This window comes from Sycon ciliatum, chromosome 5 (assembly GCF_964019385.1).
Source record: "Sycon ciliatum chromosome 5, ocSycCili1.1, whole genome shotgun sequence".
In the NCBI taxonomy this organism is placed as follows: Eukaryota; Metazoa; Porifera; class Calcarea; order Leucosolenida; family Sycettidae; genus Sycon; species Sycon ciliatum.
Window position 1 is genome coordinate 24,830,351 of NC_088647.1, and position 19,812 is coordinate 24,850,162.

General features: G+C 46.6%; 1 protein-coding gene across 8 annotated transcripts in view; it reads right to left on the reverse strand.

Annotated features, from left to right (window-relative positions):
• The window catches only part of LOC135818136 (deoxyribonuclease-1-like), a 58,509-nt gene extending 45,551 nt beyond the window's left edge, over positions 1–12,958 (reverse strand). For 5 of the 8 annotated variants that reach the window (XR_010553629.1, XR_010553627.1, XR_010553630.1 and 2 more), the window contains exons 1-5: positions 12,706–12,958; positions 10,568–10,650; positions 8,390–8,488; positions 7,368–7,468; positions 57–222 (exon numbers count right to left, since the gene is read on the reverse strand). Coding sequence is in view for 4 of the 8 variants with exons in the window: in XM_065331471.1 (XP_065187543.1) it covers positions 57–222; positions 7,368–7,468; positions 8,390–8,488; positions 10,568–10,650; positions 12,706–12,870 (614 nt within the window). In the remaining 4 variants the exon portion in view is untranslated. Of the gene's footprint in view, positions 1–56; positions 223–3,769; positions 3,866–3,917; positions 5,853–7,367; positions 7,469–8,389; positions 8,489–10,567; positions 10,651–12,705 lie in introns of those variants that run through there. The other 3 variants (XR_010553628.1, XM_065331470.1, XM_065331469.1) reach the window with 3 other exon arrangements.
• Between the last annotated feature and the right edge of the window lie 6,854 nt (positions 12,959–19,812).

A 19,812-nucleotide genomic window follows, 5' to 3' on the forward strand; every position in this document is an offset into this window, starting at 1 on the left:
TTTTCACGTGCTCTGGCTCTATTGTATTTTCAAACACACAACGGCCAATTGCTCACCATTCGGCCGGGCGCACGGAGCCACAGCCGACATTCAGATCTCCCATGATCAGGATGTCGTGGCTGCCCATGACGTGCTGGATGTGCTGCACCGCGCCGTCCAGCGCCTGTAGTTCACGAATGGCGGGCCGCGATGTATGCATACCAGTACAGATGAAGCTACCCACTGCAGAGATGCGAGCACAGCAAAGCAGACAGCGAGACACACACACAGGTCTGCATCCAGGGTTAGCACAGCAAAGCAGACAGCGACAATTGAACACTAAACTCTGCATCCAGGGTTAGCACATTTTCTTCCTGCATCAAACCTGTCTTTGTAGCAACCATGCCAGGAGCACAGGAAAACAGTATTTAAAAGACAGGAAATCTTTCTGCACAGGTCAGGATGTGCACATGGTAAGGTACATGATATGACAGGCCAGTTGAAATCATTTTTAACCAGAGAAAGGTGATGTCTTAGGTAGTGCTGAAACGATTACGTTTTTTCCTTAGTGGCTTAGCTGATACCATAACGATCGGCTTATTGGCTAAACAATTATTATTGTAACTACAACAGTACAATGTACATTCTGTGAATTTCAAATTTTTTACGAGTCCAACATCGCCAACGACGGAAACCGGGTGCATAGATCCGATGATCCCGCAAAAGTCCGTCAGTTGTTCGGACTGACCAGACGAATACAGACAAGACAGGGGCGACGCACTGGTTGCAACCCAAGAGCTGACGGTGCCCTTCGCCTGTGACTTCGCTGGCTCCGGCGATGAAGTCAGAGAAGCCGGCCAGGGGTGCAGATCGGTGGATTTCGAAAGATGAGCTGACTTGAGGCGCGCCAACAAGTAACTAGTTGCTTTTCCTGTCTTTGCTCAAATTAGGCCTAAACGCTAGGCCTAGCTTGTCGTCGATCAAACTGATTCGGGAACCGTTGACAGAACGGAAAACACGAAACTGAAGACCACTTTACTGTCTTTAGCTCAAGATTACTCGCACATGGAGGGAACTCCAGCCCCTGCAGCTAGTGTAGACACATACTGAGCCTGCCAGTCCTGCATGCTGTATCTAAGAAAAGAAGTCAGCTGAAAAGACGGCGACGGTGATCGCGGCGATGTTTCTCAGATCGCGCTTGTACTTTTACACATACATCGATATTGCAAGTGTACAGTCATGTACATATTCGTGTCGTACTCGCAACACTTTCGGTGCATGCACGCTTTGTGCACCTCCCCCCCCCCCCCCCCCCCTCTCAAAAGGAGGGAAATCCCGTACCGAGCGCAACTACCATTCTACTCGTTTAGCCGATAAAATCGAAATAACCGCTCGATCTATTTCTTATCAAGTAAGTAACGAGTAATCGATATAATCGTTTCAGCACTAGTCTTAGGCCAGGTGGTCTATTGAGACAGGAGGTGGTCCCCATTTTTAAAGAATAGAAATTAGGAACAGGTGCTTGCATTATCCCCTCCATGGGGGATTCCGTCACCTCAGTTTACCAGGGAACGCCACACTTCTATGCAGAAAATCCGCAATTGAACCAGTTTGGCCCCGCATACGTGAATCATTCAAACACTCAAACCTCCACTAATGAGGTTTGTTGGAGCGAAGCAGCTGTCGGAAGGGACTGCAATATCAACACTCTATGCTAGTGATGGTCAACTGGAATGGGTCTCCAATTTCTGTGGTCTATTAGCACATCACTTTACCGTCTTAGAACTGTGGGGTGGTTGACACTCTGCAGCTAGCGTTATTTCCCCCAGAGTTGCTGGACAGTATGTGTACAGGTGTGCTACATTACCAGAGCACACATTTCATCAAACCCAGCCAGGCTACGGGGGAAAATGCTTTCACCGCGCGCGTGTCTCTAGTTATTAGATGCCTGGATACAAACCTAGAAGCAGCGTAATGACAGAGGACTGGGGACTATGCAAGTCACTATTAAAAACTCAAGACGAAGACTGGCTCTACGCACAACAGCAGCACGCCCATGCATCAACAGCACATTAACATGATGACTGTACAGAAAAAAACGCGTACTTCAAAATCATTAGAACAGTTGCATCTACAAGGCCATGGTTCAGGTCAAAACGTGTCGTTCTTAAAGAACACAGAATTTAAACTGCATGTCGTGTCGAGTACGGCTTGCCTGAATAGTCTCGCACTACGATGCTCTCAAACCGGTAGAGGACAAAGAAATTTGTGCTTTATGCAGCATAGCCTAGTTATCCCCCAGGCACACGCATATTAGTGCTAGAACGCGGTGTAGGTGTGAGTGTGGGTCAGCACTCAGCCCGGCGTCAGTGGGCAGTAATGACCTTTCCTCACCCAACAGTCGGAACGCCACTATCCCCAAGGATCAAGTCCAAGTGGTTCTTTGATGAAACAGAGTGGGTCATACAGTGGCGAAAAATCAAAAAATGAAGAAAAAAGACTGCTGGCCAAGGAGAAAAAAAATTAAAAAATTCACGGTTCGCGTGAGACTAGGCTAGAGGAGGAGATCTTGACGAAGTAAAAGCACAATGGCCGGTAGAAGGTCAATATACATTTGTATAATATTATTTACATAGTGCAAGCTTGTTCTGTACTGGACGTGTAAAACACACACGGGCCACGTTTAACAGAAGAAAGTCCCGCAACAGTGCATGACGGAGAAAGAAAACAAGACTTGAGAACACTAGAGAAAAGCTGATGCGGCAAAGCTAATTCTAGTTCAGTATAGTAGTACAAACAAACACCTGAAACAACATTCAAATGCCACAATAAGTTTTGAACCATGAGTTCAGCATATCGGTTCTGCCGGCGGTTCCGACAGTTTGTGCAAGCAGTACAACACCAGCACATTCATAATAATAGGCTACACACCGTGCAGTTATCATGTTTACTATAACACACTGGCTATCAGTATATGTTACATTCTGGCTATCACGATCACTGCTAGGTCATGAGCGAAGCAGGAACTGGAATGAATCTAGATGTAAATTCGTGGATCTAGATGTGTTTGGTTTTCAGGGAAAATTGCTGAAATTCAGGGACAGAAGAAGGCAAGCTACAAATATATTATGTGATCAGCGATAACAATGTAAATCCGGCTTGTGCCAAATTGATTAACAGAATGTTCTAAGTTCACATCACGGTTACTGATGCAATACAACAGTAGTGCTGGGTGCTGAAGAACAGAGCACCGGAGAAGAAACAGCCGAGAATGTCACCAATCACAGCATACCAATGTATACACGGTGACTCAACTGTGCATAGATGCTAGTACATGAAAATAGGAACAGTCTAGGCTACGAGGCTGACCCCTCAGTTCTTCACAGACAGACAGTACTGTAGTAGGTTCTTGACGGCGTTAACACCTATGATCTACAGTATCGTTACTTGATCTACAGTATCGTCACTTGATCTACAGTATCGTCACTTGATCTACAGTATCGTCACTTGATCTACAGTATCGTCACTTGATCTACAGTATCGTCACTTGATCTACAGTATCGTCACTTGATCTACAGTATCGTCACTTGATCTACAGTATCGTCACTTGATCTACAGTATCGTCACTTGATCTACAGTATCGTCACTTGATCTACAGTATCGTCACTTGATCTACAGTATCGTCACTTGATCTACAGTATCGTCACTTGATCTACAGTATCGTCACTTGATCTACAGTATCGTCACTTGATCTACAGTATCGTCACTTGATCTACAGTATCGTCACTTGATCTACAGTATCGTCACTTGATCTACAGTATCGTCACTTGATCTACAGTATCGTCACTTGATCTACAGTATCGTCACTTGATCTACAGTATCGTGACTTGATCTACAGTATCGTGACTTGAGCATCTTTGTGGCGCATGTTACTGTACATGCATACATACCAGCAGCATGTACCGGTGATGCCGTGAAGTACCTCCCTGCTGCCAGTGCGCTCGTGATGACCGGTTAGCGTTTGATTGTCATGGTCGAGCTCCAGAGAGATGATATCACCTGCTACCCACGACTGTCCAAGTTGACCACCATTGCCCTTGGTGTATCCCGCCCAATAACCATTCCAGCCAAATATCTCCGTCTTAACACTGTGTACATCATCTAGTCGTGGTACAGTGGCGGAACAAGCGCAGATATACATGTCACCGTCGTAAGTTTTGTCTATTCTTAGCCTGATGCTGCTGGTACCATGGGTAGTAGGGATAGATGATGTGCACACTGATCTATACCCACTTGTCAGTGCCCTTCTTACAGTGTGGCCTGCATTGCTGATGGTGATATCTTCATGACAGCGGCTCTGATCAAACACTGGCTGTGCAGGGTGGGTTACTCTAACTTGCATGGGACTGCCCTGCACGTGTCGCTCTCCGTACTGCACCGACACCGTCAACTGACCAGTCTCTTCAGTCAGCTGCTGCTCACCCCTTGACTCTAGACAATCTGATGAGACCTGCTGCAGTTCTGTTACAGGCAATTCTGCATGACTGCCATCATGGACGGAAATCTTGAATCGAAGGCGATCAGCACACTCTTCAAATGGTACTGGCAGTGGGGCTCCCTTCAACACAATCCGCATATTCGCATTCACACGTGTATCTTGTGCAGAAACGGTCAATGCATCCGAGAACTGGGTGAAGTCGACCACCTTGCCGATTTCTTCAATCTCCTTGGTTGCATTCTTTGCATTGATACCGACGTAGCTGATGTGACTGTGGACACACGGTTCCGCATCCTTCTCGGTCACATTCTTTCTTTGATCAATGGCACTGTTCAGCCAATGTGCAATCTTGAGGAAATCTGTCTGGTCAGAGCAGGTCTTGAATATTGTGGAAACAGCTTGACCGTGGAACAGACTATCCTGTAACCGACACACCTGAGCTTCAAGCTGCACAAGTTTGCCGTTTTTCTGTCGATCCACCTTATCCAGCAGTGTCTTCTCCCTGGCTTCCAATACCTTCTTCAGCAAATTGAATTGCTCTGTGATCTCCTTTGAGGCAAACTCTGCATCATCATTTACAGTACTAATCTCAGCCTGCACTTTTCCAAGAGCTGAAGAGATCACACCCTCACTATCAGATATACAACTGCTGATGTTTCCATCCACAGTTTCACGCATTTTCTGTGCTGCTGCTTCAATGGACAACACTTGGTGTTGAGTGTCAGTGTCACTGTGAGCTCCAGTGTCCATGCATTTCTGACATGCCAGTTGATTACACTGAACACAGTATCTGCTCAACACCTGCCTGGGATGAACAGCACAATAGTGCTGAATAGAACCCCGCTCCGTAGCAGTCTCCTGTTGCTCAGCAGAGAGTGATGTCAGTTTGTGATTGCGAGTAGCTCTATTGCGAGGGTGGGCATGAGCATGTGCACTGCAAAGATTTGCTCCACAGTCTTCACACCTAGCTGTAGCATGTTCATCCTCAGCACAATCATCACACATCACCTGTACATTGGTAGCCGATGCTCCCGTCTCATCTCCATACTTTGGATAGCTATCAGGCAAGTGGGTCAAAGGAAAGGCTACAGTTGGTATGGGTGTCTTGCTTATGCATTTTGGGCACTTGATGTAGCCATCACGGTGAATATGTTCCTCCAGACATGCTACACAGACCGAGTGCAAGCAAGACACTAACTTTAAACGTCTGCCTGTACCGCCACAGGACACACAACACACACGTTCAGAAGACATCACTCACAACTAACTCTACCAGGTACAAGACGATTTGTGCTTCCTCTCCGATGAGCTAACGAGCAAAACTCCAAAAGACATGTCGCAGAAGAGAGAGCATGTGTACACATAGCACAACTAGTGCTACGCCCCGTGCAACCTCTGTTTTCTATGCTGCTTGCTGTGTGGACACTTCTGTCCGGCTGTCACCTTCACTTGGAAAGATGTCAGCTAATGGACAGGAGTGCTGTCAAGTGACGTCAATGATGCACTGGGGAAAGCTCAATGCAGTACAGCCTTGTGTCTTCATGTTCTCAGTACAGTACAGTTCTCTGTACTTCTAAAAAACAGTACTAAAACAGGTCCCATATTCACATAATACCAGTAAAATTCCAAACCTGGTCCCGAGTCGCTGCATCCATGTTTCCCTCATGCCAGGCCACGAGTTCCCAGTTCGGGACAGTTAGGTTGAAATTTTGAAGTTGGACATACGGATGTATTTTTGTCGGTAAGCAGAGCACAAACATCTAAGGGATCTGAAATTATAGTTGTATATTGCCTACTGGGCCTCCCGCTCTTCAGGAAATTTGAATAGCCATGCAATGTTGCTTTTTTGTAGCTAAATCGGGCAATGTTGGTTAGAGATGGAATATCTTTGTTAATTAATCACATTCTCATAAAACTTTGGGATGATGGAGTACAAGCTCTATAGATAGTATGAAACACCTAGGATTGAATAAAGGGTGCTACATGCACCCTAAGAATAGGCGGTATGTGGATACAGTATTTGTTGCCATTTTGAAAATTTCAAACAATATTTGGCACGAAGATGGAGAGTTTGCCCAAGGTTTCATTTGAATATTCGGAAGGGCGTGAGCCAATAGAAGACCTTCATGTTGGGCGCCAATTATCGTCGGGGGGCTAACTATTAGCCAGCGATATGCCTTCTTCCTCAGACTCTCCTTGGAATAAGACCACAAAATCTGTCCTCTGTGTGTGATGTACGTCGGACGTACATAAGAGATGTATCGGAAGGGCATATCGTCGGCTAGGAGTAAGCCCCCCCCCCCCCCCGACAACACTTTTACCATGAGCCTTTTGTGGGGGGGGGGGGCACCAGGCATCTTATCGCTTCAGCGATAAGATGTTGCCCAGAATGGGAGTTGCCCAGAATGGGATTGGAACCCACAAACTTCGATCACGCCGGAAAATAAGAAATAAAGAAAAAGTTGACGGTATACATACTTATGCGTGGATACACTCGTACACATGGGCCAATGATGTGCAAGGGTTCTTATTACTTTCACGCTCAAGGACACCAAATCCAGACCAAACATGCACAAAAAATGCCTAGTATGATTGTAGGAGTGCAACCTCTACCTCATACTGACACATTCCTCAAGGAGTCATTTAGTTGCGTGACTTTCGCTATACCATGGATGCGGAGAACTCGCCCTCCAGCCGAGTCTCAAGCGTAAAATAAATGTTTGAGAAGCACGTTATTTTGAATGAATCCACAAATTCCAAAATAGGAATGAATTATCAACAGGTTGAGGCTTGCGCATCCAGCCAGGAGTACTTTCAGTAACATTCTCCCTGACTATCACTCAGTGCTACAAGTGATACCAATGTGACAAACTACAGCTAGATTACTCACCGACTGGCGACTGGAACTTCACGGAGAATGGCGGTCGTCTAAACACGGTGTAGTTCTGGATGGGGTACTGGTAGACCTGCTGGACTTTTACAAAGTCAACCCTGCATGGTAATCATCCGGGTACAAATAACAACAACAGTAGTAGTTATCACACCAGCAACAACAGAAGCAGAAGCAGCAGCAAAAGAAGCAACACCTTCATTATCATCATCACCAGCAGCAGCACCAGCAGCAGCAGAAGCAGCAGCAGAAGCAGCAGCAGTGGCAGCAGCAGTCACAGTATAATCATTAATCGGACCAGAGCATGCAGAACACACAACACATCACCAGTAGTATTGAGTATTGAAAGGAGCTGTTCACCGCATTCTGTAAAACAGCCTGGCAAATATAGTGCTGTCAGGACGGAATAATTATGATGATCGGCTCTTCCGCTGCTCCCCACGCACAGCGAAACAGCTCCTGACGTGGTACGGAACGAGAGTTCAGCGATAAGCACTTCCACGAATGACAACGTGAATGTTTCCTGCTCTTGTGGTAGTTGAGCACTCTCATGTGGGGTAGTGCCTTTGCTGTTTGCATTACGCAGAGCTCACTGACTTGTCAGTTTGAGCACTCTGGCAAGGTACGTTTGGGCCTGATTGGAAATTTTTATTTTCATTGCTATCTGGTTCGGCCTCATTTCCTCTGTGCTGCGCTGATGAGTTCACAAAGAACGAAACAGCATGCTGTCCGCAGATTGAGTATTTTCGCTCCTGCTCTTGTGGTAGTTGAGCACTCTCATGTGGGGTAGTGCCTTTGCTGTTTGCATTACACAGAGCTCACTGACTTGTCAGTTTGAGCACTCTGGCAAGGTACGTCGGGCCTGATTGGAAATTATATTTTCAATGCTACAAAGAGGTGCACCGACACTGTACAGGTCGCAGAGGTCAAAAGGACAACAATACTATTCATCCGTACCCAGTCCAGGTTGTCTCTGCGGGAACTGATTGGTGACTACATGGTGTTGTTAAGTCAATACTCACCGGTAGATGAATGCATACGCTTGCCGTGTTCCAGAGTCAGGCCCAAGCAACTCACTGGTGATGGAGCGAAATGGCTTGTTACTGGCGTACTGGGATCTCCTGTTCGCAGAATACATGCACACACATACACACACACACACACACACACACACACACACACACACACACACACACAAACACACACACACATACCGTATTTTTCCGGTTGTAAGTCGACCATTTACGAATAAAAATAGAAGGAGAAAGGGTGGGGATTGACTTACAACCGGGATTCGACTTATAACCGGGAACTATCAGTATCTTACAAAAAACGACCTGCACTGCATGCATGAGTGCACCATGTGTACACATTTTTACCAGTTTATTGGCCTTTTTGAAGGATTGAGACGTTTTACCCTCCACTACAGAGCCGGCGAAGCCGCTCCGGTCGGTCTGGCCATGGCCGGACCAACTTTTCGGCCACCGACGATTTTTTTTACGACGCAGTAATGTTATGTTGTGATCATCGATTGTACATGTACGCGTACTTGCGATCTCGCTCTGATCTTGTCGTGCACGCGTGCGTGCTTGAGGGCCAGCTAGCTGTGGCCTGTGGGCCTGTGGCACGAGTCGCGCGACCTGAAAGCACGTGCCATGATGGATTCTACATTGTAATAATTATTTGTAGTCTTGAGGGTTTTTCGTCAAGTGCTTCAGATTCTTTTACTGAACGAAGTAGTTTTTCAAATTTGTCTCGCTGTTTGGTCAGCTTAGGCCGTCATCACACTACGTTCTCCCACTCATGTTTACGTCTACGTCTATGGTGAAAAACCAAAACGGGTGGTTGTGTCATCAGACAGGCTAGGCACAGTTCTTGACGTGTACACGCAGTCAAGTTTTTGGAGAAATTTGAACGCACGTACATCGAAGTACAGGGTCGCTCGGAAAAAAGGCTGGGGGAGATACGCACGTACATCGAAGTACAGGGTTGCTCGGAAAAAGGCTGGGGGAGATACGCACGTTCATACAAAAAGTCGTCTCCATACCACGTCTGCGTCTCCCGTTTCCTCTGCTCCCGTTTTCACCCCGCATACGGATCATCATGACAACCGACCAAAAACTCCTTACGTGGACGTAGACGCAGCGCTTTGTACCATGGTGTGATGACATCCTTAGCTGCAGTGTATGCTTAGCAGCTATGGCTTCTTCCAGCGAAGTATCTGTGCCAGAAGTGCCAGTCCACCCAACCACTTCCTTCGCGTTTCCTCGGCGGGAATTTGGGAAAAAGGCAGTGGTGAAGCGCTCTTGTCAGGCGTCATATTTCAAGACATGGTCTTGGTTGACCTACGATGAGCAAAGAGACGTTGTGTTGTGTCACACGTACGCAAGTGCTGTGCTGGCGAAAAAACTAGTTACTTGGCCGCCGGACCAATAAACCATTGCTTGCGCCGCCGGGCCTGCACTAAGGAATGTTTACACGATTTGTTGTTGTGTTAGTAGAAGGGAGTGGTTAGTAGTGCTACTTTGGGTGAAAACTTTAAAACGCAGAATTGAGATCTCCGGATACGGGGGTCGACCTATAACCGGGGTCGACCTATAACCGGTAAAATACGGTACACATACACACACACACACACACACACACACACACAGACTTGCTCACTGCCAAAACTGATCACGTCTCCCGGGAGAGGGGAGACACATACACACACACACACACACACACACACACACACTGCCACCACCACCACCACCACCACAACACACAAACACCCCCACGACCCTGTAAAGGGCATGGACACTTGAGATTCATAGCTACAAAGAATCTGACAGGTAGATAAGGAGTTCAGTAGCATGCATATCACATACGCAAACGCAAGCACCCGCACACCCGCACACACACATTCGCATGCACGCATACACACACACACACACACACACACACACACAAACACACACAAAACACAAAACATGGACGCATACACACCAACACACATGCACACACAGACACATTTTTTAACAAAGAAAGATGATGCTAGAAGTATCCAGAGTACAGGATACTCCTATGTGCATGGTGGCTCAGCTAGATACCAGTAGACAATTCTCTAGGAAAGAATACGACTGGTTTAGGTTACCTCTCTGAACCCCCCTTTGTACTTCGGCACCACGCAGTACTAATATAGCTACAAAGGAACTTACGCATTGAGGCTGTTGACCAGGGCATCTGCTATACTCGTGTTTAGGACCTCCTGTAAGAGGAATATTTTCTGCCAGCCAACAATCTGATGCAACAAAGAGAGAGAGAGAGAGGGAGGGAGAGAGAGAGAGAGAGAGAGAGAGAGAGAGAGAGAGAGAGAGAGAAAGAGAGAGATAGAGAGAGAGAGAGAGAGAGAGAGAGAGTGGTTGAAAGGAAAGTGCACATATACATGTAGCAGAGGGAAGTCTAGGTTATGAATGACAGTGCTCGGTGGTGGGCTTGAAAGCATAACGTTGCTAGCATTGGAAGTCAGATCGCTGGATCCTCAAATTTTATTTTCTGTGAGGTTTGGCGTGTTGTCGTTTTGACTCTTGAGTACACTCATCTTCCCCAATCTGACATTATTCAATAACCAAAAACCTTCCAAGTTAGAAGCTGTGGTCAGCACACCCAAGACTTGATAGATCCAAATCTATTACGCACAGCTAGTCTTTTGGAACTACATCAGGCCTGACATATCTGAAGGACCAGTAACCCTCAACAATTATTTCCAGACCTCGGCAGGCCCGCGGAACCAGCTACTTTGGAGTTGGCTTTGGGAGTGATGCCGGGCAAAGGGGAACTCAGATTCCTCCGAGAAGTCCTGTTGGCCAAGGCTGCACTTTGTTATGAGTTTTCATCATTAGCCGTGCTTTTGTGAAAAACAAAATAACACTTTGTGTGAAATATAAGACTTAGCCGGAGGGAAACATATTAGCACACAAACAGACGAAGCCAGTTGTAACTCTGATGAGGCATTTTATACCATTACTTCTCACATCAGTTAATCTAAATTGACATCGTTGTGCTTCGTCACATTATCACATGTACTGATTTGAGAAGTAATCACTTGACTCAGTGGCAATTAGACTACATTGCTTAAGTTTTACTCCTCGGCCTTCATTCATTTCCATATAAGGAGCCGCTGCCGCTGCAAGCACCACCCGAAGTAACATTCTGAGACATGGCGGCAGAAAATACCCTTTGCCTTCGTGGGTGTGTCCTTGGAGTTTCCTTGAAATAGTACATGCAAATTTACATGCACTACGATGTGCTACAGTAGTAAAAAAAAGTAGGTGCCAGTAAAGTCGCAAATCCCCTTTAACCCTGGCTACACAATTTTCTTGAGAAACAAAACCAGCTCAGGAAGTTCGGCATGTGCCAGGCGACCATTATGCTGAGCACCATACCTGGATGGCAGATGAAGTGCCTAGCAGCAACAGTGAAGTAGTAAATATCACAAAAAGTGCACAACAGATTTAATCAGTAGGCTTGTATTTGACTCTAAAATTTATAATGATGAAACAATTGCAAACGACGTGGGTGGACGGTGGCTCATTAACTGTATCCATTGCATTATGAATTTATGACCTGACCCAAGTACAGTTCTGCTCCATGAAATCCGATGGAATGAGTCAGTTTTGAGTAATGTACTAGAGAACATGCCAGTGCAGGGGCGTCGGACACGCTACGGTCACTATGGTATTGACAGTATCACTTTTTGCCCCCGGTACTCCGGGAATCAATAAGATACACTGATCTAGGCTCTAAATTTCCAAAATTTTCAGGTCAGCAACCTCTCCCCACGAGTAAATTGTACCTCAGATGGCTGACCATACCACACTAAAATGCCTTCCGACGCCCCTGCAGTGTTCTCAGGTCTAGAGTTACACAGCTCCAGGTGTGTACTTTACTCATGCCATCAGATTTCAATCAGCAGCACACACACACACACACTATACATTAGCGAGTCTCTGGTTGCCAACATACCTATACATGTCTTGTACAGTGCTGCTAAATGAAATACCATCACGGGAGTCAAGTGTGCGCCTTGCACCATTTCTCAGCCCAGTGTTCGCAAGTCTAGGGCTGCGCGAGGCCCTGCGCATACTTCAGTCATTCCATCGCATTTCATTCAGCAGTATCGTATAATGAACCAGCTGCAGTGGAGCCTCCACACACTGAAGTCACTGAAGATGCGTGTATCGTTCTTGTACTAGGAAGTAACTGATTTCATGACTTGAGCTTCCTGTCTAGGATCAACGTGTGCATGATCGTACATGTCCATGTAATGGCAGACACACACCCTGCTCCTACTCACCCCGCTATAGATATCGCTGTACATGTCGTACTTGGCCGAGTCGAAGTTCTTCACGTTGAATGAGCCTATCCCTAGCGAGAAGGACCCGGCCGCCAGTCCGCAATAGCGGCAAAGCAGCAGCAGGATGCCCCCGAGCGCGCTAGAAGAAAGCAGGTTGCGCTCCATTGTCACGAGACGGACGCTATGTCCAAGGTCCGACAATCAATCACGGATTATTTTTCCACCCACAGCAATGGTTAGTTCTGGAAGTAGGTCATAAGTGGCCTGCCCTGAGGACTGAGGAAAGGCTGAATGATTGCCACTCGCTCAAGCCAGGACCAGCCGGACCGGCGTGCGCGTCGGCTCCGGCACTTGCTCAGGGACCCAGGTGGACGCGTGCACGCCCAGTACAGCGACAAGCGTCCAGAGCTAGAGGCGCAGAAACAGTAGTCGGTCGACCATTCATGTAGGTCAACAAGAAACTAAGTTTTTTGTTTGTATTAGTAATACTTCAAGTAACTACTTTTAGTTCAAGACAGACAAGTACAAGAGCCTTGAAAAGGAACAAAATAATTTAATTTTTAACAGTCATTTCTTAGCACTATACTAGCGCATAGATAATTATTATCATTCTGAACGACTGTGATTTCCTAAAAAGTTAGTAAAAACCATTCTGTAATCGCAGGACATCCTGCCTACCCCTGCCCCTGACAGGCTTGCACCGACCCATTATGACTTTATGTATGATGATCATGCTGCCTGTTCGACTACGGACTGGTAGATCTACACATGACTACAGCAGTACAGGTACAGGTGAAGCTTGTAACTGACAGTCCGTAATTATTTTGTGTAAAATCATGCCCTCTCGATCTCGGATTCATAATCATTAAAATAATAATACCGTATTATCTTTAATATAAGCACAGTCTCCAATAATAGCACGTCTCCAACAATAGAACACCTTGGGGCGGCATTCAAAAAATATAGTGCTCAGTCTCCATTATAAGCACACTGTGTAAATTCATTATCTGTACCGGCGAAAAAAACCCTGAAATGTGTGTGTCATAAATGAATTTGGCATGGCAACATGGGTCTGAAATGAGGTTGAAATAATAATGGAACTTAACAGTCTCCAATAAAGGAACGTCTCCATTAATAGCACGGGGCGGAGGTACATTGAAAAAATAAAGGACCGTGCTTATATTAGAGATAATACGGTAAATTATAATAATTCTAGAGAGGAAAAGGACATAATTATGGATACGAGTAACTCTCCATCACTGTAACTGGATACTATATACAGTCAGAAAGTGCAATAACTAGGCACAAAACTGACAAGAGTACTGAGACATTCGACGTCCTGACACCTAGCTTCAACACATCTCTTTGGTCTTTTCATAACCTTGAACCTTCCAAGTAGTTGGAAGGCTGTCGGTTAGCGCTACGGAGATGTGTTGAAGCTAGGTGTCAGGACGTCGAATGTCTCAATACTCTTGTCAGTTTTGTGCCTAGTTATTGCACTTTCTGACTGTATATAGTATCCAGTTACAGTGATGGAGAGTTACTCTTAACTCGTATCCACAAAATTATGTCTTTTTTCCTTTCTACATTTATTTATGGCTCAACATCTGAGTTTATAATAATTCAGTCGCTTTAAAATATCTGACCAGTGTTCATGCTGCACATGTTGTTACTAGTAGTAGGCACTTCAGTCACGTGACACGACCTGTCAAAAAGTGCTAACGCTGAATCGCGTACATGCGTGGCACCGCGGAAAGGCGCATGCATAGATCGATCTCTAGCTAGCTGCACGGAAGCTGCGCAGGGCCTTCTCGTGTGGCGCAGCGTGTAGCTGAGGCCCTCAGCTTTCGTTTGAGCCCACATACGTCATGATGCGGCAATTTTTTGAACTCACGTACAGTTCGAGTAAAATCGGCAAGGATTTTTCGGGCATTTCACTTGATTGCACGCATTTGCCATGTAGCTCATCGTCTTCAGCGTCGTATTTCCTTTCGGAATCAGTTGTCCTCGTTTGTCCAACACTTTGCGCATTGCTGCGCAAGAAGAAATAATGCGAGGTGTTATTGAAAGCGAGCCGCGACAGGCGTCCTCCCGGCAGTAGTCCTTGTTCGTCGGAGCCCATGCGCATGGCTGCGCAAGAAGAAATATTGCCAGGTGTTATAATTATATTGGAGTCGCATCGGAGCAGTCGTCCTCTCCTGCAGGCGACGAGTAGGATAGTATATACTTCGGCGACTGGACCAAGAGAGCTGACATCAAAACGGCCTGCTTGGAACAAATCGTCAGCTGATCAGCAGGTGGCTTCCAGCGACCAAGAAAAGCATTGACGGTGATATTATGCCAAGAATCCAGCACACACTCTATGCACAAAATCTCTCATGCTGGAGTTGCTGAAGTTTCAGTAGTCCCAAACATTTGCAAACGATGTTCTACATGTAATAGTTTGTCATTTCTTTCCGTCAAATACGCGGTAAAATTCTAGTTTGCTCAGTCTTCGGCTCATTGTTCTTCCGTATTCGTCACCACTTCAGTACTGTACATGTAGCAACAATGTGTTCTGGCACTGAATTATTGTAGTTACTTTATCTTACCTCAAAGTCTCATCTTATGCTTTTCCAAAGGCTTCTCTGCACTGTTTTCATGCTGTTGCGATGGAGTTGCTATGGAGTTGCCATGGTGACCACACCCGATATCTTCGTCTGAGCTGCTGGACGGATGAAAAATGCGAAGTTTTTCCAAACCATGCTGTTTCTGCATTCATCTGGTTATTTTGACCTGCTTCCAGCGAGCCTGGTATTTTGCCACTATAGACACTGAAGCAAGTCCTACCAATTTCTGATATGCTGCTGGTGCCGTCGAAATACTGAAATTGCCGTTATTCAATTCTCCGACTTTGGATGGCTATATCTCTGTGCCAAGTTATTCTTTTTGCTTCAAATTTTCTGTGGAGTCTTCCTAAACCTATCTGAATCGGATACAAGAAAGAAATACGAGTATTTCTGGTTTTGAAAAAACCGCCTGAAGTGCCTATTACTAGTATTATATAACCCAATACTAGTGCAATAATAGTACCGTAGAATCCCACGGATAAGCCCATGGGCTTATCTGTTTCACAAGGACATTTCAGTGGGCTTATACGAGAACATGGGCTGGCATGGGCTTATATAAGTTATACGCCGACACCAAGTTGTGCTATTAAAAAGAATCAAGGAAGTGAGAAATACATTGCTGAAAACCACTGTGCAAACAAAAACAACCGATGGTTGTGCTGAAATGTACGAAAAAAACTATGTGCATGTACTACGTGCATGGTATGGGCCCATGGGCTTGTACAATGAAGCTTTGTGATGTTCGAACAAACCCTGGGCTTATGCGCGGGCATGGGCTTATACGCGGGTCCATCCCCGCCGCATACGCAAAATATGAGCGTGAGAAGCGTCGGCATTATGAGGAGCGTGTTCGCGAGGTGGAGCATGCCACCTTCGTTACCCTCGTATTCAGTGCCACCGGAGGCCAAGGCAAGGCGGCAACTGCCCTTTACAAGCGGCTCGGATTGATCATCAGCAACAAGAAGAATGAGCCTAACTCCATCACAATGGCATGGATCAGATGCAGGTTGGGGTCCGTCCTTCTTCGCTCGGCCATTATGGCCCTCCGAGGACACCGGTAGCCCTTTCCCAAAGGTGCTCTTTTAAAGCTTTGTAATTGTTCTTATCAAGTCTTGCTCTAATATGTACTTGAAGTTTATTTAAATTTTGCCCGTAAAAGAGGCGTATACCGTATTATCTCTAATATAAGCACAGTCTCCAATAATAGAACACCTTGGGGCGGCATTCAAAAAATAAAGTGCTCAGTCTCCATTATAAGCACACTGTCTATCGGTCCCTGGTAAATTACATGTACCGTATTATCTCTAGAATGCAGTACCGGCGAAAACACCCTGAAATGTGTGTGTCTGACATGAATTTGGCATGGCAACATGCCTCTGAAATGAGGTTGAAATAATAATGGAACAGTCTCCAATAAAGGAACGTCTCCATTAATAGCACGGGGCGGAGGTACATTGAAAAAATAAAGGACCGTGCTTATATTAGAGATAATACGGTACGCGCGGGTCCGGGTGGGCTTATCCGCGGGATTCTACGGTAATCTTTGTTGCAGTTTTTTCACGATTTGTGTGACACTGAGTCGTCAGACTGAAGTGGATCAAACCCACCACAAGGCAGTCAAATACTGCGGTATAAAAAGAACCTGCTTCCAAGCAGGACTTTAAAAGTCTCCACCTATTCCAATCGCACAATTTTATGTGTACATGTATAGCAGCTTTTGTGTGCCCAGAATGTGAAGTAACAGTGAACTGAAAACTGCTACACAACTTGCAGTGTTCCTTGCAAACACACATACACACACACACACACACACACACACACACACACACACACTAACACACAAAACAGAATTAACAATCAGAGAGAAATGGGGAAATGAGGACACTGGGATGCCAGAGGGAGGTACTATTTGGCTATATTAACCATAGAAAACACTTCCAGCAATCTTAACGCGGTTGGACGACGAGTGGACGTGAGCCCCTGTGGCAGGGTGTTCAAAAGCTTCGAGGTGGAAACCAATGGTCGGCTGTCGCCAGGTGTTCACCGAGTTAGCGGTACATTGTATTTGCAATTGTCATTGCCACGGGTGTAGGGGCCGTCCGGGGTTACCAATAGTTTTTGCAAAACGAAAAGGTTTAGTATTTTTCAGTACCCACCCACCTACCTTTTCTGCAGGTAAAACGAATTGATTGATTGATTGATTTTATTTTACTTCGCAAGTTCAAACGGGTTCCTGGCCCAGTTATATGAAAGCGAATGATAGAATTTGCCAAAATCCTAATGAGCAACAGCATAGGCAATATTATCATAGAAGTGGAGTACTATGCGAGCGAGAATACTGAGAAGAAAGGAACATGTCAGAACCTGACGAAACACAACCTATTTCAGGCATACATAAGGAAGGCAGGCTAGCTTAAAATCTTGCAATCTGGATACGGTGCGCACCTCTCTAGGCAAACTGTTCCACAGCAATGCTCCTGCGGTGGCGAATCTCGTTTGGCCACACCGACTGCGAGCTGGCTGGCTGAGCAGACCATTGGCATGCTGATGGCGCGTACTTCTGCCGCTGCATGCTGCTGGTTTGAGAAGCTGGGCTAGAGCAAGGCTAGTGGAGTCATTTAGACAACGCCAGATGAAGATCAGGAGTTTTTGTTTGAAAAGTTCAGTGACGCGGTAAATCGAGTTGGCAGCCAGGAGGGGCTGCATCGCGGAACATGGCGGGCTGCCATCAATGCATCGGATCGCCCGGTTTTGCATGGCTTGCAGACGCTGAAGTTGGGTCACGCGGAGGGCTGCAGAGAAGCTGCAGGCACCATATATCATATCCGGCATGACAATAGCCTTTACATATACCTTGCGCGAGCTGCGGGAGAGGCATCGACGGGCTCGCCACAAGGCGCCTATCTTCCTCGCAACTTTGGTCACTATGGCGCTGACGTGTACATCCCAACTCAGGCGGTTGTCAAGAAAGACACCAAGATACCGCGCAGACTTCACTATCGGTAGAGAGGTATCGCAGCACACGATAGAGACCTCAGGCCCGGCATGTTGCGGTGAGATAGTCATTACCTGGCTTTTGGAGGCGTTTAAAATTAGGCCGCGTGACTTAAGCCATATGGCGAGATCAGTGACAGCTGAAGAGACGGATTTGGAGACTTCCCCAGCGGAAGCTTTTGAATCATACAGAGCAATGTCGTCTGCGAATTGCACGCTGGGTATTGGCGATGAGACCGATTTCACATCACGGGTGTAGACGTTAAAGAGAACAGGCCCCAAGACGGAGCCTTGGGGCACACCACAGGTGCAGTCAAGAGCACGACTTGTGGCCGAAGCGACTGTAACTTGCTGCCTGCGATCTGTCAGGTAATTCGCGAACCACTTCAGGGCGACACCAGAGATACCAACGTCAAAAAGGTCTTGGATGAGGATGCCATGCCGGACTTTGTCAAAAGCCTTGGACATGTCGAGGAGGCACAGCCCAGTTACCAGACCACTGTCCTTCGCCTTCTGCAAGCTGTCCGTGAGAACACAGAGGGCATCCTCAGTGGAGCACTTCTTCCTGAAAGCAAACTGAGAATCAGGTAGGGCATTACTCAAGTCTAGATGGCGAACTAGCTGACGCTGCACCACTCTCTCCAACAGCTTTGAGACAACTGGAAGGAGGGAAACAGGGCGATAATTGGTGGGGACTGATGGGTCCCCGGTCTTGTAAAGCGGTACAACTGTCGCCAGCTTGAACGCCAAAGGAACCGTGCCAGTACGGAGGGAAGTGCAAAACAGTACTGCTAAAGAGTATGCCAATAAATCGGAACACTGCCGCAATAGCGAACCCGGTATGCCGTCACTTCCCGTAGCTTTGCGAGCATCTACCTGCTGAAGGAGACGTTGAACGTCCGATGGAGTTACAGGGGAGAACTCGGTTAGGGAGACAGGCCCGTTGGGGCCACACGGAACGCCGAGATGGTCGGGTCGGTTTGTGTCTGTAACAATAGAGTGGAACGTGTTGCTGATCTCATGGACGTCGCAGCACGGATCTTGACGGCACCGTGAGCGCCCTGTCACGGCATTGAGAATTTCCCAGGACTTTCTTGGGTTACCAGCATTCTCTTTGCACTGGGTGGCGAAGTACGCATTTTTCTTTTGCCGAGAAGCGTTCCGAGCAATGCTACGTGCTCGTTTGAACTCAGTGTGAAGATTTCCATTCGTTTTGTCCTGTCTCCAACGTTTATGAATGCGACGTTTTCGCTGCATTAGCCTGTGTAGTTCTGCGTCTACCCACCGTGGTGTGGACTGTCTGGGAGGCTTTGAGTTACATAGGGGGGCATGCTTATCCATAACGTGCATAAACTTGGCATGCCATTCTCTCCACATGATATTTACATCATTGAAGTCAGAAAAGTCATGTAGGTTGGCCTCACAGATATCATGACGGAACGCGGTACTGTCTATCTTATGGATTCTTCGCATGTGCCTTGGGGCCTGCCGTGTAGTCCGGGGA